The 21,937-nt window shown below is 34.6% G+C and overlaps 1 protein-coding gene and 1 long non-coding RNA gene across 2 annotated transcripts in view; one reads left to right on the forward strand and one right to left on the reverse strand.

Annotated features, from left to right (window-relative positions):
* The window catches only part of LOC107667774 (uncharacterized), a 14,278-nt gene extending 2,111 nt beyond the window's left edge, over positions 1-12,167 (reverse strand). Inside the window, exons 1-2 of the long non-coding RNA XR_001631817.1 lie at positions 12,157-12,167; positions 2,108-2,123 (exon numbers count right to left, since the gene is read on the reverse strand). This is a non-coding gene — a long non-coding RNA (uncharacterized LOC107667774). The remainder of the gene's footprint in view (positions 1-2,107; positions 2,124-12,156) is intronic.
* LOC107667773 (syndetin-like) overlaps positions 1-21,937 on the forward strand; it is a 142,524-nt gene that overhangs the window by 94,396 nt on the left and 26,191 nt on the right. Inside the window, exon 23 of the mRNA XM_016459498.1 lies at positions 20,897-21,045. Within this exon, the coding sequence (XP_016314984.1) occupies positions 20,897-21,045 (149 nt within the window). The remainder of the gene's footprint in view (positions 1-20,896; positions 21,046-21,937) is intronic.

Here is a 21,937-nt window from a genome sequence, read left to right on the forward strand (position 1 = left end):
GTAAAACTCAACTGTTTAACTCTAGGGGAGTTGGAAAATGAGCCTATTTTCAAAAATAGTGGCGTGTTCCTTTAATATTTGCAAAGTGTGGATACAAGGTCATTATGATGCATTGCACATGAAATCTATGTATTTTGTCGTCTTGTGCTCATTATTAACATATTTGTTTTGCTAGCTACATGTCAGCTAGCTACAATCATCTGTGAGCATTTAATGGCTCTCTTGTGCAGAACAGTGGCTTTTAACAAGGTTGCTGATCAGCTAATGAGGTTTCAGGAAATAGACAGCAAGTTAGGTCTCTAAAAACAGTTACGTTGCCATCTGTTTATGCCGTGTGCATGATAGGCTTTTCTTTGCCCATCAACTGTTTCACAAGAAATGAATTAAAAGACTATAGATTAGTGTGCCACTGACAAAGACATGTACGCCCCCATTATTTATTGGGTCATCAGTGGCGAGTGGCCCTCCTAAGTTTCTGCCATGTTCCCTTGGGCTGTCAGGAGATGTCCGAGATCAGCTCCCAGACTTTTGGCACCTCTTGCATCACATATCAAGTGACCACATCACTTATTCCAAAGGGCCTGGAAGGGCCTCAGGTATCTGAGAATTGTTGGCCTGCAGAGTCTTGAGAGCAATTGTTTTTTGGCTGGAGGTACAGGCAGGTTTTTAAGATTATACTAGCTTTACGATGATGATCTATTATGGCTGCACACTTCATATTCCCAAAGCACTGCTTTAAGTTTTCTGAATATGAAGCTGTTTCTGAATCTTTTATGTTCACTAAGTCTGCATTCGTTTGATCAAAAATGCATTAAAATCAGTTTGTGCTTGTGACATATTATTACAATTTAAAAGAACAGTTTTGTATTTTAATATATTCTATATTGTATAATGTCATTTATTCCTGTGATGGCAAAGCTGAAATTTTAGCAGCCACTCCATATACATTGTGTCCATACCAGATGCGACAAGTTTCCAAAAGCATTCAATTTTTTTCTCTCCAGACTGAATGCAAAACTGCTGTTTGACACAATCACAGCCAATCAGAACATATCTGAACATTTGTACCTTAATCTAAAGGGTGCCTATTAGTCATTTAAGCTATTAATATTGAGCCTTTAGGGGTTGATAAGGTACAAAGCTATACAATCTTTGCACTTTTTTTCTGTCAGTGTGCCTTAAAGGGATAGTTCACTCAAAAATGAACATTCTGTCATCATTTACTCACCCTCATATCATTCCAAACCTGTATGACTTCTTTTGTCGAAGATATTTTAAGAACTGTTTTTGTCCATACAGTGAAAGTCAGTGGAGTCCAAAACAACAGTGAATCCCATTAACTTTCATTGTGTGGACCAAAACAGTTCTTCACAATATCATCTTTTGTGTTCCACAGAAAGTCATACAGATTTGGAACAAAATGAGGGTGAATTAATGTTGATAGAATGTTCATTTTTGGTTGAAATATCCTTTTAAGGTCCTGGGAGATGCATGACGTTTACATGGCGTGATTTCTAGAGTTTTTCTAAACTATCAATATCTTCTGTTTCTTAAAGCTTCATATTGTTCATGTCATCTTTAATTTCACGTCTCTTCTTAATAAGGTCACAGCGCTGTGTGTATAACCTCTTGTCAGCAATCAGAGGCAGAGCAGGAAATTCGGATTCATAGATCACTTAGCACCACAGATGGGGAAGATTCCTTGCCAGCTTCTATATTACATGAGACGCTCATCTGACATAGGAGCTGAGAACTTTGAGAATTGAAGTAGGAAAGCACACTGTAGCAGAGAGCGATTTTTCTGCACTGGGTTTGGAGGGTATTTCCCATGGGTATGGGATGGAGCAGAATTAAAAGCTCTTTAAACATTATCGCCTCTTTGGCAAGACCAGACCTCCTGTGAGATTTGATCTCTGCTTTTCTTGGACAGCACAGATAAAAAAAAAAAAATGTTTAGAGGGAAAAGCCTTTAGGCTCCACCCACAACGTGCGCAGTGCTATTTTTGTATGACTCGATCAATTTTTGTTACCTAAGATTCACCCTCTGTAAAAGTTTACCCTTTGAGTTCTTTTCAACTATATGCAGATAATTTTTATAAAGATACACTTTTTTTTTTTTTTGCCTAATTTAGTCAAATCTAGGTCGTCTTCATCGACCCTTTTAGAAAAGAACACTCCCTGTTTAGGCACCGGCATCTTTGCTATTTTTGTCAAAGTTGTGCTGTTTTTCAAATGTGTGATTCATGCCACATGCATGAACAAGGTGGGCGAGACCTCATTTATAAACCCATTATTGCTGCTCGTTTATAATCTCTTTCTGTTCATTGGATAAATCAGTGGGAATCAGTGAGCGTTGACCGTGTCTGTTCTCAAGAGGCTTGTGTCACTCAAAACGAAATGTCTTTTCTTGTCACCTCTTCTCATTTCAGTCCTTCTGTTTTACACGTCTTTCAGTGTTCAATTTTTCATTACTGTGACAAGCTAGTCCTGGTGATTTTCAGCATATCTGTGTCTGTCTGTCTATCTATCTATCTATCTATCTATCTATCTATCTATCTATCTATCTATCTATCTATCTATCTATCTATCTATCTATCTATCTATCTATCTATCTATCTATCTATCTATCTATCTATCTATCTATCTATCTATCTATCTATCTATCTATCTATCTATCTATCTATCTATCTATCTATCTATCTATCTATCTATCTATCTATCTATCTATCTATCTATCTATCTATCTATCTATCTATCTATCTATCTATCTATCTATCTATCTATCTATCTATCTATCTATCTATCTATCTATCTATCTATCTATCTATCTATCTATCTATCTATCTATCTATCTATCTATCTATCTATCTATCTATCTATCTATCTATCTATCTATCTATCTATCTATCTATCTATCTATCTATCTATCTATCTATCTATCTATCTATCTATCTATCTATCTATCTATCTATCTATCTATCTATCTATCTATCTATCTATCTATCTATCTATCTATCTATCTATCTATCTATCTATCTATCTATCTATCTATCTATCTATCTATCTATCTATCTATCTATCTATCTATCTATCTATCTATCTATCTATCTATCTATCTATCTATCTATCTATCTATCTATCTATCTATCTATCTATCTATCTATCTATCTATCTATCTATCTATCTATCTATCTATCTATCTATCTATCTATCTATCTATCTATCTATCTATCTATCTATCTATCTATCTATCTATCTATCTATCTATCTATCTATCTATCTATCTATCTATCTATCTATCTATCTATCTATCTATCTATCTATCTATCTATCTATCTATCTATCTATCTATCTATCTATCTATCTATCTATCTATCTATCTATCTATCTATCTATCTATCTATCTATCTATCTATCTATCTATCTATCTATCTATCTATCTATCTATCTATCTATCTATCTATCTATCTATCTATCTATCTATCTATCTATCTATCTATCTATCTATCTATCTATCTATCTATCTATCTATCTATCTATCTATCTATCTATCTATCTATCTATCTATCTATCTATCTATCTATCTATCTATCTATCTATCTATCTATCTATCTATCTATCTATCTATCTATCTATCTATCTATCTATCTATCTATCTATCTATCTATCTATCTATCTATCTATCTATCTATCTATCTATCTATCTATCTATCTATCTATCTATCTATCTATCTATCTATCTATCTATCTATCTATCTATCTATCTATCTATCTATCTATCTATCTATCTATCTATCTATCTATCTATCTATCTATCTATCTATCTATCTATCTATCTATCTATCTATCTATCTATCTATCTATCTATCTATCTATCTATCTATCTATCTATCTATCTATCTATCTATCTATCTATCTATCTATCTATCTATCTATCTATCTATCTATCTATCTATCTATCTATCTATCTATCTATCTATCTATCTATCTATCTATCTATCTATCTATCTATCTATCTATCTATCTATCTATCTATCTATCTATCTATCTATCTATCTATCTATCTATCTATCTATCTATCTATCTATCTATCTATCTATCTATCTATCTATCTATCTGTCTGTCTGTCTGTCTGTCTGTCTGTCTGTCTGTCTGTAGTACTATGAATGTCTTTTATGGACACAACCCATGAAGCTTTGGGAATGATGTAACTGAATAAAAAATATGGTACAGTGTAAAGTTATTAATGTTTAGTCATTAATTATAAGTCTAAATTACAATAGTCAGGTCTCTGCTGAGCTCTTCTTGTGTGGTTCTCGGTTACATGGTAGCAGGGGCTCCGCTTCGGAATCTCTTCAGACTTCCGGAAACCTGCTGTTGAGCTCAATTTGAAGAGAGCCTGAGACGGCGAGTGTGTATTTACCTGTCTTTGTTTGCACAGATGCTTCTGTGTGTGGTGAAGTGTCCACTGGGCAGTACTGAAGGCTTCTGTTTCAGATCTGATAGTGAGTTCTCCCTCGGGCCAGCTGCAGTTCTGTGATTAGCTCTCTCCTGCAATGCCATACAGTCCCTCGGTCCGCTGTTCTGTGAAGCACTCTGTAAACACTGTATTTTAGCGTTGTTTGTGTTCAGGTGTGTGAGCATCTGTTTGTGGGTGTTACCGCATCAACAAAACCCTTGTGTGAACAGTGTTGGTAACTGCTTTTGTGTTCAGCAAGGTTGTATGTACCATAAAACAAAGGTTTTATTTGAATCCTTGCCATCATTTTTTTTTATCATTTCAGTAAGATCAATTTCACTGTTTTCTGAAGAAAAAAAGGGGTTTTACTTGAACGCCAACCATAGATCTTCATACAAATATCAATTTCAATTTTGGTGGTACAACTCCAGCAGTATTAGCATGCATGCAGACAAGATGATGCTAAAAATCTGTTTTCTGTTAAGCTAGATTAAAAAAATTCTGCTTCTCTCACAATCAGAGCTATCCTAATAAGATTTTTGCAGTGTGGCATCAGTCCTGATCCAGTTCATTTCGAAATCAGATAAAAAATTAGCACTTCTTTATTCCATTGAGGATTCCTCAGGTCACAGAGGCTCTGGCAGTCAGCCGTCCATGCCATGGCTCTGTTTCATTCAACAGCTTGGCGGTTAACCTTAAGCCTGTGGTTGGATTGTGGGAGCTGGCACACTGTGACTTGGCTCATATCATAGACTGGCATGATGGCTGCTTGGGGTGAAGCATCAATTATTTCCTGCCACATTCTGTCTCCCCTGTGTTTATGGCAGTCCACAAGGATATCTGCCTCCATGATTCTCCCACAGGATTAGATCCAGGAGACTTAGGGTATCCTCAGTGTGTGCTGTTCTGTTGTTTGTTTGTTGTCTGGCCAGTTTGTAAGATATATATATATATATATATATATATACATTCTATAAATAATTATAAAAAAAAATAAAATAAAAAAAAGCATTTTAGGTTATGAGATTATTCTTGGCGTACCAGTCCAGAGCCAGAAGATACAACAGCTTGTGTACAAATTCCTAAATCGACAGCAAATTGCCTGTGACTTTCCCTCAGTTGATATGTGACGTTTTCAATTTATCTCCGCTATTTCAAAGACCCACCTTTATGAGCTCCATAAGCTGTTGATTTGATTTCCTCCATCCCAATGAAGCAGCAGCGCTTCTTCAAGACCCCATCCTGTAAATTCAAGAAATAGTTAAGAAATGGGCATTTAAGAGGTTCTAACGCTGGGATAAGGAGACCTGCGGACTGACACAACACATGCAAATGAGGCCTCTAATTCTGTTGACACCCGTCAAATGAGAAACGAATTTGGAAAATTAGGAGAGGAAGAAGAAATGAGCAGAGAAATACATTTGACAGTAATTGCCAACTGACATTTCTGCCCCTTTTCTCACAGAAACCCTTGAGAGTTAAGAATCAAAGTAATATTGAAGCCAGTGCATTGTAAACATACTTACAAGAAGAAGAGCCCATTATGAACGGTGCATCTTGGGAAAACCATGTTTAATTTGACATTACAGAGCCAAGACGTTTTTCATTACCGTAAACATACTGCATGCGTATGACTAGAAAAGTTGTTTAAAGATAAGTGTTGTTTAAAGATGAGATAAGTTTAAAGATATCTATTATTAGATACGTCAATGCATAGATACTTGAGGTTATTGTTAATACATAAAACATTTTCTAACATGTTTCTCTCAGTGTCAAGGTGGATGTTCTGTAACCTCTTTATAAATAATGACTCCAGTGGCATGTCAAAGATGTCATCAGGTTATCTGAGACCCGAGCAGGTCATACTGCAGCTCTAATTACTATATTTGCAGCATATCAGCTTCTACAATACAGGCGACTCCCAGCGAAAACAGTTATAATTTAAGAGGGTGCGCTTCCAGCTCATCCTTGTGCGAAGTACACTATATTTTTCCAGATGATACCATTATGATGTTAGACCTCAAATCCAGGAAGATTAAGAACAGTTTTGTGGGTATAAAGCCTTGAATAAAGCCAGAAAATATTACTTACAAGGCCAAGGCTTTGAGGATATAGCTACCGCGGAAGTATGTAGTACAATGTTGGCAGTATCTACCATGTGTTCTTGTTTTGTAGTGAGATCTTTGTAGTGCCCTGGAAAGTAGAGGTTTGTCTCTGTATTTGTAAGTCTCTGTTACTTATAAAATAAGCGCAGTATGTCTCTGAAAGAGCAAAGGTTGTAAATGTTATCAGCTCAAGAAAATGAGAATGTCACAGACCCAACATTTCCAGACGTTTCTTCAATTTTGAAAATATAGAGGAATTACATACCAGTAGAGCCATGTATGCTAAAGATGTCAAAGATACCAGTAGCTACTATTTCAAGAGCTTTTTTTATTAAGCCTGTAATTTGTGAGCTGTTAGCCTGAAAATGTTCTTCTCTCAGCACTGCCTTATCCATGCTTCAGTACATTTAGTTTAAAGATTAATGGTAAAATTACAATGTTTGATTGTGGCCCAGATGTCTTCCTAATTGTGTAAAGTGGTGTTACTGCAGATTTTTACAATGACCCAACCCTGCATCTTGAATTTTTGAACAATAATTACCAAAACAGCTTTTCACACTACATTAACAGTTGAGTTAGGCAGTCATTACTGCAGGATAAATCCCTACTGGGTGATCAAGATGGAAAGTGGCTACTTACAAAATAAGTAAATGGACACTCGATATTGGTTTGAGGTGAAATTATTTTACCTTGTGACAAGCAAGAGACCGCAGAATGAATCAGGACAAACTCTTTTTGACTCGTTTGATAATCCCCTTGTTAAGACCCATTACAAAAATATAAAGATAGCTGTATGAATTTATATTTTTAATTTATAGACACATTTATACTAGGGCTGAACGATTAACTGCATTTGCGATAATATCGCGATATGAGAAAACGCGATTTTTCAATCGCAGAGGCTGCGATTACACTCGGTCACGTGACACGCGAGAGTAAAGAGGTGTCTTTGACTTCAAAATACGGAGTGTATGACGTCAAAGTACAGCGAGAGAAAGCATGAGGAGACGTCTGCTCTCTTACAGCTCTCGCAGTACTTCGATGACACACACCGATCGGTCTAAGCAGCGCTGCTTCAAGTCGAGCGCGGGCCATCAGCAGAAAAAGAAAAGAAATAAACAGTAAAAAGCCAAAGGACGTAACTTAGAATGGGAGATGGATCGGTGTGTGAAAGGGAAGAGAAAAGCCATAGATGAAGTCGCACAGACCCAGGCAGGTGCTGGTCATTTAAAAGCTAAATGCAGAAAATATGACGAGGCATATCTTGCTCTCGGCTTCACGCACTGTGTCTTAAGTTATACCGGACACTACAGTTGACGCGTCGCGCCTCAACAGCTCTACACTGACGTGACAAAGCAACCGTTGCAAATCATTTGAACTTTGTGTCAGTACGTCATAAATAGAACAAGGCATCAGTTTAATGTCGGGTTTTGTCGCGTCGCGCCCTATACAGTCTATGGTCGCGCCGCGCCGCATCCAGTGTACACAGCGTCACTGATTATACTGGTTCTACTGTATTTTGGCGCTCGCGTCCGGTGTAGACAATGTTTAATGTCGTTGGAGAGGAGGAAAGCCTGTGTGTGTGTCCTATGCCTTAGCGGACAGCATGAAACCCACAAAAAACACATAAATAATAGAGAGAGAATAATAATAATAAGTTATTCTCTCTATGCTATTTTTCAACGTTTCAAGTGATGCAGGTGTTTTTTCCCTGTAGGTTTTTTTTTATTAAAAAAGCATTCATTTTTCATAATGTTTAGTGAAATTATTGTGTTGGTCATACTATACAATGATTTATAGCTTGTCTTTGTTGAATAATACAGAACATAAAGAGCTTTAAAAAATAATTGCATATTAAATCGCAATCGCAATATTGGTAAAAAAAAATCGCAATTAGATTATTTTCCAAAATCGTTCAGCCCTAATTTATACTGTGTGAGGAAAAACAGTTAACATTGTTATGAAGACCGTATATTGTTTGAAAATTATATGATTAGCTTTTATGTACTGTAAATTCACATTTTCTGTGGACAGTGTAGTTAAAAATATCTGTCATTGACCAATCAGAAACAAGTATTCCAGAGATAAGGATTATTATTCCTTAAATAATGCATCCTGATCATAGTGAATGCATACATGTAACTGTTTGTTTGTGTGATGAAAAGGGAGAAATCTCTCACACTATTGTAGTCCTCAAGAAATGCAATATTTATCAAGATAGTAAGATTTCATTCATGTAACCTTTCTCAGACATTTCTAAGGTTGCATGACCATCTCAATAAATATTGTATTTCCTGGAAACTGGATATTTTCTCTTCGTTTGTATTATTTCCTGCAACATATCAGTTTGTTTTTTTTTCTGTACTATTGGGGTGATGAAAACACATCAGGCATACCTGCAGACACCTTGTGAAATGTCTAATACAAAGACTCTGGACTCTGTATATGTCGACAAGTAGTGTTTTTCCCCAATCAAGGCGTTTGAAACTGACAAAATCAGACCACTCTGTCTAATTTATGGGTTCAAATACCACCTGTTTGGAGCAGGCTGTAGTTAATCAAGCCTCTTGCTAAACTAAAGTGACAGCCAGACACAGTGATGGGGACCTACTGGGCTGAACTCTCTATTCTCTCAATGTTACCAGCCCGAGAGTAGGGCACACACACAAAGACAGAGAGTTAATTTGTGTGACAATGCTCCGGCGTATACCCACATGGGCGAGAGGATGCTAGCTCAACAGTGATGGACTACATGAAGAGTAGAGAAGGGGGGTCAGCTGGGACCAAGGGAAACATAGCACTCTGTGTGAGAAACGGTCGGAGAGATGTTAGGTGTAAAGAAATGCTGGAAGAAAGTCAGGCAGATTTAGTTTGATTTTGTCTTGGAAAAGGCCGTAATGAGCAGACAGATTCAGGGGACTTTAACAGTGACTGAATAGAGATGAATGGGGTTGTGCATGCAGTTCGAGTGCCAGATTTGGCACTCTTTATAAAAATAAATAATATCAGCAGAACCAACTAAATAATCAATGTTGAACTATAAGAGGTGTTAGCGTGGGTGATGGCGCAAACATTCCTACCTATGAATATACAGTAGAAGGGTGTTTCTTCAACTATGGGCACTTTTGGGATTTTTGGCACGTTTCACACTTTTACTAGTTTATTTGTTTTGTCTTTTTACAATGCCCAACAGTAAGCATACAGTAGATGAATCACAGGAGCATTCTGTCATTTGTGGAATTCTTTTTCTGAAAGTACCACATTTCAAATGATGTATTTTCAACAGCGTGATGAAAATGATGGTCTCTTTCTTCCTCCTAAAGCAAATTCTACAGCTAGCATTTTATATATTCTAAATACAATTAAGTAATATTTTATTTCTATATTAACTACGATACATATTTTTAATGATTTGGACAATTACAGCTATAAAAGTATAATTTTTAGTATTATAAAATAGATCAATATTTTCACTATTGAAAATTTATTTTAAGATTGAATGTTAAGATTTAATTATTTTAAGATTGAGTCTAGGACAAGAGTGAAATTTTAGTAACAAAATAAAAATGCGTTTAAATATGTAGCATAAATAATGACAAAAAATACTCTTGGGAGTGTCTGAAGTTGTAGAAACATGCACTACTGAAGAATATAATATTCACATTACTTTTTCCTGTCGCGAATAAATGTGAAGGGATTACTCCTTTATTTTTTGTTTAGTGCATTAAAGTTACTCTTTACTACTAGTTACTAATTTTGTTTGTAAAAACAAATATTGTGAATGTTTTCAGTCGTGCTCTGTTTGATTGACATGTATGCACATTCTTTATGAAGTGACCTTACATTGCTTGTTTTCTGTTAGGACACACTGTTATGTAAAGGAAATGCAGATATTATTAGAATATAACAATACAATTAATGTGAATGTTTATTATTATTATTATTTTCATAGAAACATGTTTTACACTACTTTAAAGTGACTGACTGAGACTGAGGTTCTCGTGCACAAGACAAAATAATCAGACTAAAGAGTAATACAGTTTGTGGCCTTATTGATACCCTTTTGCCCTAAAAAGCATAACGCATCAAAGGGGTAAAACTTTGTTTGCAGCTCCCTACACTGTCCCAGATGTCCAGTTTAGAAGCTTAATAGGCATAAATGCATATGGAAATGTGATCAAATGGGCCTGTGTCAAGAGATTCCATTTGTTTTGTTGCACATTAATTGCCGTCTATTCCCTCATCAGGTTTGTCAGTCAATATTTTAAATATGTCAATGTCAAAAGCCTGACGCTTTGAGCTTTCGCATAATGCTTGATTGAATATGTATTTTGTGTGTTGATTTTGTTGAAGCACTTGATGAAGTGTGTTAACGTTAAATCACTATGCTGTGAATTATTATGAGTGTGCTTGGGTCAGCAGTTGGCTTTCAGCTGATCACCAATGTATGATTGCACGTAACATTTTAAATGCAGCGGTTTGTAATTAGACATGCTTTATCTACCCTCATTTACATATGATTGTTAATAAGTTGTTTGGAATTTTATCAACAGTTTTCACGCAACACTGAAATATCGCTTTATCTTTCAGGATCATATTTTATGATGCTTTTATAAAGAGTGCGATATAAGTTACTCAGTGCGCCTTTTCTTTCTTTTCATAGTTATTTTGTGCATGGTTGAGATAAAAAGTCTGAGCGATTATTTGGGACCACTCATATTCAGCTGTGAGGGCTTTGTAATTAAATACAGCTATGTTCACAATGAAATGGATTATTCCTTTCCTTACCATTCCCACTCATGGTATTTTTCTTCCCTTTCTAGAAGCAGATTAGATTTAAGCATTCTGAGGCTGTGGCGAATGCTAGACCATTGCGGGTATTTCAGATGTGTGTTATCAGATTCCATTTCTCTCTCTCTTTTCTTGTTATTTTTAATAAACCCCAAGCCTGAGCTCGGGATATAGAAGCGCCGTAGCCTTCAGTTTATTCGCAGTGAACTAAAATTCACGTAAAAGAGTCACCATTTTGAGATGAGGTATTGATTTTTTTCGTTGAATATTTATTTGATGGCCCCTTTCCCCTTTATATTTCAGCTCACGGTAGCTTTAGCACCCGATAAGAAGACAATTTTGAAGCCTGGTGCATTGTAACACATTCAGATAGATGGGCCGTTAAATCATGGAAAGGTTCCTCCTGGTCCAGCTTACAGAGGTTAACCAGAATAACCACCAGCGTTTTTAGTTCTGAGGTAAAGTGCTAAAGAAATTAATTTTTTTCAGGTTTCATTTCTATTAAGGTCTTTTAACATTTAATACATTTGACAGTTTGATTGAAGCAGTGTTCAGTGTTTAAAACAACTTTTATCGGCAGCATCTATGACGTGGTCAGTTACAACAGAAAATAAGTTAACAATTTGTCAAAGCAAACAAAAATTGTGCTTTCTAAAGAAAATGTATCTCTCATGTTTTTTTATGTGCCAAGAAAAAGTATTTGGCCCATATTTCCTCATATTACTCTCACCGAATGGGTTCACCAAAATAAGAGAATTCCAAAATAACTAAAAAATATATATATATATTTTTTTTAAATACAAATATTTTTAATATAAATATTAAAAAAAGATTTAATATCTCACTAGAAAGGTGCTTTTACACAGTGTGATTTGTTAGCTCCCAATGTTGTAGTCTCTGAATGATGATGAATATTCCCAGAAGTGTAAAGTCTTTGACAAAATGTTCATTTTTTGGGTGGACTGTCCCTTTATTTATAATTTCGTAATGCAGCAGTAGGTTAAAAGACTAAAGTAACTCCACATCTGAACAGCTGAAAAGAACTAAATTGAAAGAGTGGCCTAGTCACAGTCCTATCTTGAACCTTATAGAGATGATGTGGCAGGACCTGAATAGAGAAGTTCATGCTTGAAGAGCTACCCATCTGTCAAAGTGAAAGAAGTTTTGTAAAGAAGAATGAGGCCAGATTCCTTCACAGTGATGAGCAGGGCTCATATCGAATCACAAGTGGTGATGCTGACTGCAAACATTACATTTAGTTTGAAACCGTGCAAATATAACGTTCTCCAAATAGGCAATAATGGAGAATGTTATGGGGACACATACTTTTTTTCGCAGCACTAAATATTAATTCCTATGTGTGTGTTATTAGAATTGCAAAGCTGTCTAGCAAGACTGATTTTGAATCCTTTGTCTTGGATGTTGTGCCTATGGTCTTTTGGTAGGCGAAAAGTCTTATTTTAAAATCTGCGGATGGCGTATGGGATTGCTTTTATGGATTTTTTGCAGGTTATGATTTAAAGATGAAGCTAAAATGACTGTAGGTGAGTAGGGACTGTGGGTGTCGTGTCCATAAACTGCAGCTTTTTCTTTTAAAAGATGAGTTTACAGAAAAGGCAGGTGTTCAGTAGCACCCTGGTGTGCCATGCACTTCCTGTTTTACAGATTATTTATTTTACCAGCATGAAGCCATCATTCGCAAAGTCTTATAACGGTTTCTTTTGTTGTACAGTGTAATTAATGTTATTTCACAAATTGTCCCCCAAAGTATTTTCATGATTTGGCTTTGACCTGTAGTTTTTGTGGTACCTTCTTTCGCACTGTCTTACATAAATTGAGATTAGCAGTAAATAATTGTTTTCAGAGTTAATGCTCAGACTAAAAGGAGGATGCTAAGTGGGATGCTAAGTCACCAAAGTCTACAGTTACATTCATATGCAGATAAATGAGCATTTGTATGTAGGCCCATCTGCCAAATTTATTTCCTGTTTTGTCATAGCTTTATTTTAAGCCACATACCTTTACAGATCCTTGTAGTTGCTCATGCATGGCTCTTCCAAAAGTAAGAAAATTTTGTGTGCTGTAATGTTTACTTCCCAAAGGCAGATATTCTGTGGATCCGCAAAAACTGTGAACTGTGAAATTTCATATCAGCCTTCTTTTAATAGGATGATCGTGAAGTGTAAATGATTGCACCTTATTCATTTGTTTTAACCTTGCTTTTACAAAGATGTAAACATTATCAGAACTTGTGACAGTTTTTGTCCCAAACTTTCACAAAATCACAGTTGTTTGTATAAATTTGTTGTTACCACAAGCTTTTATATTACAGTAGGTGTCCAAATTAAAGATACGTTCTGGGCATAGTTATTAATATACATCATTTAAAGGGGTCATTTAAATAATACATTTATATCAAATATAAAACTTGATAAAAAAGTTTGATGTGCTATGTACACAACAATTCACAAGTTTGGGGTCAGTAAGTTTATATATATATATATATGTATGTATGTATGTATGTATATACAGTATATATATATATATATATATATATATGTATATATATATATACAGTTTCCACAAATTTCAACCAATGTGATAATATTCATATTTCATAATGACAAATCATAATGTTGTATCACTAATAAAATGTGTTATGCCTTTATGGATGTGTGTGAGCTAAGTTTACCTATGGACTGAGTTCAGCCTCCAAGAAAAGTTATCACATACACGTTTACTTAGCTATCTAAATGGGGACTTTCTAAATTAATAATAGCTTTTAAAATACTAACCACACCATTACCCTAACAGAAAACCTCTTTTAAGAAAAAAAAAAACTTTTTTTTACATATAAGGATATCCAACAGGGTTTTAAGATTTTTGTATATTTTATTTTTAAAAACATTTTTTTTTTTAAGATTTTATTTTTTATTAATACTTTTATTCAGTAAGGATGCATCAAACGGAACAAATGTGACAGTAAAGACATTGTTAATATTACAAAAGATTTCTATTTCAAATAGACAAACAAACAAAGTCAAAACAGATTCCACAAAAATATAAAGCAGCACAAACATTTTCAACATTGATAAAAATAAATGTTTCTTGAGCACCATATCAGCATTTCAGAATGATTTCTGAAGGATCATGTGACACTTAAGACTGTTGAAAATTCAGCTTTGCCATCACATGAATAAATTCCATTATAAAATGGAAAACAGTTATTTTAAATGGTAATAACATTTTATAATATTACCGTTTTTACTGTATTCATGATCCAATCAATGTAGCCTTGTTAAGTATAAGAGACTTCTTTCAAAAACATAAAACAATTTTATAGACCCCAGACTTGGAGTGGTAGTGTAGACATACTCTGACTCTAATACATGGCCTCCCACATGTCATATATTGAGTAAGGCAAACCAGCGTCACCAACAGATTTTAGGGTCCTGCACCTGCAGAATCCTAATTTAACCTCAACAATGACTGTTCTGAGTTTGTTCCTTGGCATGCAGTCATAGTAACGTGACTGCTCATTTGCACACAGTCATTTAGGGAGTCTTTTTTTTCTATTAGCTTTCTCACATAGCTGATTATCCTATGGGTCATTATCAGCAAAACACCTCTGATGTTCAGTGAATTTTACAGCTGAAATGGTGTTTTAAGCACATTTGTAATTTCAGGCTGTATCGTCAGAGACGTTTTGCAGTAAAATTCAAAGGGAATTTATTAATCTTTCATCTCCAATTTATGCATGGTATTAAGCTTAGTAATCCCATTATCCTCTTTCATGTTTGTTCTAACAGGAACAGAATGTTAATGTTAACCTCATTGCAGTTGATCTCAATGGATAGCGTTAACCTCAGATACCATTCAGCAATTATTTGATGCATACTGTTTACTTAATACATATTCAGAAAGCCCTTAAAGCTTCCATAATTATATGACTGCATTTACATTTATTCATTTATCCAGTGCAACTTACAAGGGAGGAGTAGTACAACAACTGTCTTGCTATACAATTGTATTTATTTATTTTTTTTTATTTTTTTTTAATTAGTGCTCAGTCAGGTTACATTGAGATTGACAGGCCTTTTATTTCAGAATTACCTACAAATTTTCATTTGGATTGAGATCCAGACACTGACTTGGATGCTCTAGGATATTAATATTGTTTTATGCCATTGGCTGTGTAGCTTTGGCTGGATGCTTGGGGTCATTGTCTTATGATAAATCTTTTTCCAAGTCGCAGATGCCTTTCAGACTCTCATCAGGTTTTCCTCTGGGATTTCTTCGGGTGTTCCCAGGGTTTTGTATTAATTTTACCTTCTACTAGGGCTGGGTTGCATGAAGGTATATACCACTGCAACAGTATAACAGTATATACAACAGTAACAGTATCTTTTATACCTCAATATGTAAATATACCCACTTTCAGTGGGCAGAACAGCAGTATTGCAATCATGTGCAAGTACTTTAAACTTTTATCCCGTGTTTCCAAGTAGGCAGTTTCAATAAATCTTAAATCCTTTTATAATGTTTTTGTTTCACTCCCCCCCCCAGCTGTTCTATGTTAAGCAGCTGTTTTTGGACTGATGCCAGACTTAACATTTGCTATGAATAATCTTATCTTTTGGTCTGCGTCCATCAGGTTTCAATAAGAAAATTATTAAATTAGACCTTCCATTTACAAAGTATGTAATTCAGTATAGTATTCAAAAAATACTAATTACTACATGGTTTTTTAATGAGAGAACACATTCTTTGTTGAGTTTCCAGCAAAAACTCAATTGTTCAACCTTCGTCAACCACTCTCAACCTCCACAAATCTTCCAGGTCCTGCCACAGAGAAATATCCTCACAGCATGATGCTGCCATCACAGTGGGGATGGCATGTTTCTGATGTGTTTGGCTTACACCAAACGTCATTTAGTCTGATTGCCAAAAAGCTGAATCTTTGATCTTCCAGCTGGCTTCAGAGTCTCTTGCGTGCCTTTAGGGAAAAAAATTATTCAGCGAAATCATGCACTAGGATTATTTCAGTTGTGTTAAGGGTTAATGTATCATAGAGGTCAAATTAAATAAACTTCTTCAAGGCACTATAGTATAATACACCTCATATTAGCTAATATTCTTGTAGTCTTTTATTAGGTGATCTATTTTCTACATTTCACAGTTCAAAGACACTAGACACCTTGTAGCAGATTGAAAAGGCTCTTTAAAGGAGAAACTGTAAAGGTTAGGGCCATAAATAGTGGGATGAAACTGACCTGTGAGTAGAACTGCTGAAGGAAGGGCTTCTTGGCTGAAGGCATCGTGGTGTCGAGATGAGGCTGAAGAAACTCAAACTACTCTGCCAGAAAAACTCTGCAGGGGGAAAAAAGACCCAAATCAGAGAACGTTTTCTACAGGTTTGCAGTGGCACACTTGCTTACAATTGCTACATTTTTGATAACCGCGGCCGTGGGGAACTGGCTGTGCTGAAAACTATCTGCTTTCATATTATTTTCAGACAAGGATAACAGACTGAGACTGAGTGCTGGATATAAGGGTTTCTATTTTAAGATTATACAGTGACTAAAAAGTGACCGTTTTTGTTTGATTTAATCACACATGATGTATTTTGGCTTTTGTGGCACCTGATTAATAGAAAAGATTATTTCATGTCAAAGAGAAAAATTACTAGTCAGTATTTAGCAGATGCAGTATTTAGTCTGTGTGAATACTGTTGGTGTCAGTTAGCCACATCTGGACACTGCAGTTTCTCATTCTTTTGTGCAGAACTGCTCAGGATCAGCAGGTTTCATGGAAGTCCAGAGTCCACCTATAAATTCTCAACTGGATTGAGACCTGGATTATGACTTGGCCACTTCAGGACATTAACATTGTTGTTTTTTAAGTAGCTTTGGCTTTTACACTTTGGCTCACTGGAAGACAAATTATCTCCCAAGTTGCAGGTGTCTTGGAGAATCTATCAGGTTTTCCTCCAGGATTTCTCTGCAGTTTGCAGAATTTATTTAGACTTTTTCTAAGTTTATACTGTTGAACAGGGGAAAAAAAGCCAAGATTAAATAGTGTAAACGAAAAATGGCATAGTAAAAGGGGCTGAATACAATTTCTGTTCTAGGCATTTGTAAGTTTTATGTGCATCATTTTTAAGAGGTCTCTGTCGTTGGTATTTCACTTTACATTTCATCAAACATCGTGTACTCCTCATGCCTTTGGGTTATGGTTTTTTAAAGGTCATTTCATGGACAGATTGATTAATATGGACAGTGTTTTTTATATATAGTACAATCAGATAAAAGATTTGTCTTGCTTCCTTCAAAATAAATATGCTTTTGGAAGATGCTTGTTCTGACCTCAGTGTAAGGATGAATGTCTTATAGTCAGGAGTGCACATAAGTGATAAGCAGGTGCGCATGCGTGACCAGAATAAACATTGCGCTGTGTAAATAAGTTCAGCTCATTTGCGTACCGACATGGTTGACAGCTGTTAATGCTCAGTTACAGTTTTAGATCGACAAACTGTAATACTGTATAAGATTTCTATTCGATCTGAGAGCATAAATCTAGGCTATCCGCTGCCGTTTTCAAAACACAATGCAAAACTGTGACATTTAATTCACTGACGCTCTTCACTTGGCAGCACTAAACCCGGCAGCGCAAATACTTACTTGCAGGCAACCCGCCAAAAATAAAAGCTTGCTGATTTTAAGTTTGAAAATGATGAAAATTCATATAAAAGAATAAATATTAGCCTTTTATTTTTATATTTATTATAAAATAATTGTATTTTTATTTAATACTCCCTTTTTATTTTAAAATATATTAGTATTATCACACTTTATTATTTTGTTTATTATTTTATTAAAAAAATAAACAAAGTGCAGTAATATTATCACTATTTTTTTTTATAGTTATGTTTAATGGGTCACACTATGTGCAGTATGAGGACCAAACCAAATCTCCAGGTGCTCTTTTGAGAACCAGGCTAAAACAATTATTTGCACCCCTGCATATTATATATATATATACAGTGGGTACGGAAAGTATTCAGACCCCCTTCAATTTTTCACTCTTTGTTATATTGCAGCCAGCAACCCGCCAAAAATAAAAGCTTGCTGATTTTAAGTTTGAAAATGATGAAAATTCATATAAAAGAATAAATATTAGCCTTTTATTTTTATATTTATTATAAAATAATTGTATTTTTATTTAATACTCCCTTTTTATTTTAAAATATATTAGTATTATCACACTTTATTATTTTGTTTATTATTTTATTAAAAAAATAAACAAAGTGCAGTAATATTATCACTATTTTTTTTTATAGTTATGTTTAATGGGTCACACTATGTGCAGTATGAGGACCAAACCAAATCTCCATGCTGAAAATCTTATGTGCACCCCTGCTTATAGTGGTCATATAACTCATATGTTGTTCTGAATATATTACTCTAGACAAAAGAGTAATATATATTGCTTTGGTCATTGCACATAGTGAAACTGATGGCCAGGAAATGACCTCAGAATGTATGTTTTGCTATTATACTGTGTCTCACCAGATCTTTCCTATTTAGACCCTCTATTCAGAATTCACTGGTGCTGAATTGCTTGTTATTTGCTCTCCAAGTATTTATATTATTATCTAGAATGAAAGGTGAAAAGTGGACAGTTTAGTGTTTAAGATTTTATTAATGTTTTTGAAATGCATCTATTATGCTCACCAAGTCTGCATTTATTTTAATCAAAACATAGTACAACAGTAATATACAATTCACAATAACTGTTTTCTATTTTAATATATTTTAATTATATTGCCCTGTGATGGCAAAGCCATATTTTATAGTGTTGCTTAATATGTGTGTCATACATATTTTTAGGATTCTTTGAATTTAAACTTAATTAAAATATGTTTGTAACAATATAACTGTCACTTTTGATCAATTTAATGCATCCTTGCTGAATAAAAAATAATCTTACTGACTACACAGATGCCTTCCTAAGATCTTACACCACTCAACTGACATTGCTAAATTAGTGTTACTAATATAGGTAAGAATGTGTCTACGATAACAATGTGTTGTTTTTTCCACCCACTCATATGTTAATTAACATTAAATGCTCTTGTAAGTCTGCAAACAATGCAAGCTGACTTTATTGGATCTCTTTTTGATTCTACAGGGAGATGTCTACACATGTACCAAATCAAGTTGTATGATTAATTAATGTAGAATGTAATACAAGTATTCGCAAAGGCAGCACTTCAGCTGTAATCATATATGACCTGAATAGGTTTGTTGAAGAATATTGGGAAATAAGGCTTTGAATATTAATTATGGAGTGGCAAGGTTCAAATTGCATTGCAATGTTGTGATATCCCAAACCAATTTGCATGTTTTGTGAGATGATTCCTCATGGTCATGTGAGCTGTCTTCACAACATCCACATTTTAGAATTGATTTATTTTATTTTATTTTTTATTTATTTATTTTTTAATATTTTGGTATTTTTTGAATTGTCTGCAATTTTTGATTGAAGAGCTACAGTAGTTCACCTGAAAATGAAAATCCTATTCCAACTCCATTTTATTTTCTTCTTTCCATCATTCACAAAAAGAGATGTTCACAAAAATGCCAGGATGTTCTTGCTGGTCTTTTCCATAGTGAACGTGACGAATACAGGTTTGCAAATGTAAATGATGATTGAATTTTCATTTTCGAGTGAACTATGCCTTAGCATGCAATTTACAGTTTGATTATATAATGTTTGTGTTAATGTGACATCTAAATGGGATTTCAGTTAAAGTACATGTGAATAAATACACAGCACGATTTGTTCATTTTGTGAGTCATGCTGTTCCTTCATTGGTTTTCTTTGGTGAGCATGTAGAGCTGCACCATTTGGTGCAAAGGACTCTTGAATATGGTTATTGAGGACAGCAAGGACGTTTCATCTTACCACCACATTTTGCACAGGATGATGGTACAGCAGAAGTGTGTGCAATCCTCATTTATATATGGACAAAGCATTACCATTTGGTGGTAGAACTCACAGTTCCTCATTAAATTCAATATGGTATTTTATGCTGTATTTGTTCTCATTTAACAGCTCATGTACTCATTACTTTTATTGTAACTCTAAACCTTAGTTATCCACTTTCTAGCAACAAAAAGCATCTTTTACTTAATAGTGCAAAATAGTGTTTGGCAAAACATTTTGTTAAAGGAAAACTTTTTTCTTTAAACAAGCTTTGTTTTCTGAATAATTACATTGAGGATTTTTGTGATCATTGGTTATTACAGCAGCTAGTAGGTTCTACATCTGCAAGTTGACAGTTTCTGAATTTAAAGCCAAAGTTGAGACAGCCAAGCGTATTTTTAAACCTCTGCCCATTTTGTTTGTTAAATAGACTGATCCCTGGAATATCGACAGTGTTTTACTGGACATCGTATTAATTTGTGGAATCTTTTGCAGTTCTATTACTTTAATTATGACAGGATCAGGATGTAAATATTTGTTGTTGTCTCTGCAGGAGGCTGGAGGGGAGAACACAGGTCCTCATGCATCTCCTGAGGAAAGGAAGGAGAAGGTCCCCAGTCCTCATCTGAGTCAGCTGGTGATCCTGATGTCTAGTGATACGCTCTATGGCTTGGCTGAGAGAGTTGTCGCCACTGAATCACTGTAAGCTACTTTAAACCTCCTTACTTAAAGAAATAATTCAACCAAAAATGATAGTTTTTTTTTTGTTTTTTTTACCCACCCTTGTTTTGGTTACAGACATGTATATAATACATATACACAACATTTATTTACTTTAAATAAATTAAATGTTATTTTATTTATAAATAAGTATCTTATATTCACCAAGGCTATGCTTTATTTGATCAAGGATACAGTATAAACAGTACTAATGTAAAATATAATTTCAGTTTTATTTTACGTTTATTTAAAATAGCTGTTTTCTATTTTCACATATATTTTTAAATGTAGGTTACTCCTGTAACGGCAGTGCTGAATTTTCAGCAGCCATTACTCTGGTCTTTAGTGTCACATGATCCCTCAGAGATCATTCTGATGTGCTAATTTGGTTCATTTATATATTTTTTGTGGAAACTTTGATTCTTTGATGAACAGAAAGTTCAAAAGCAGAGCATTTATTTGAAATCAAAATCTTTTGCAACATAAATTTCTGTACTATCATTTTTGCTAAATTTAATGCATGCTTGCTAAATGAAAGTATAATTTTATTTTAAAAAAATGGTACTGAATTTGAATAGTAGTGTACAGATACATAATGGATAAATAGAATTTTCGTTTTGGGTGAGCTATTTCTTTAACTAGTGTCATCATGAAATCAGTGTTTTAAAGGTCCCATATTGTCAAAACTGAAATTTCCTGGATTTTTTCATGATAACTGAGGTCTAGGTGCTATAGAACTACCATATAAGTTTCAAAACAGTCAGGCCACAGTCAAACGCACACAGCCTGCATAAAGTAGCTGTGATTTTTCACGAACCGTTGTGACTTCCGTAAAAAGGTGACGTCAGAACTACACAGTCACTGCCTTCAGTCA

The sequence above is a fragment of the Sinocyclocheilus anshuiensis genome, unplaced genomic scaffold (genome assembly GCF_001515605.1).
Source record: "Sinocyclocheilus anshuiensis isolate Anshui unplaced genomic scaffold, SAMN03320099.WGS_v1.1 scaffold2109, whole genome shotgun sequence".
NCBI lineage: Eukaryota > Metazoa > Chordata > Actinopteri > Cypriniformes > Cyprinidae > Sinocyclocheilus > Sinocyclocheilus anshuiensis.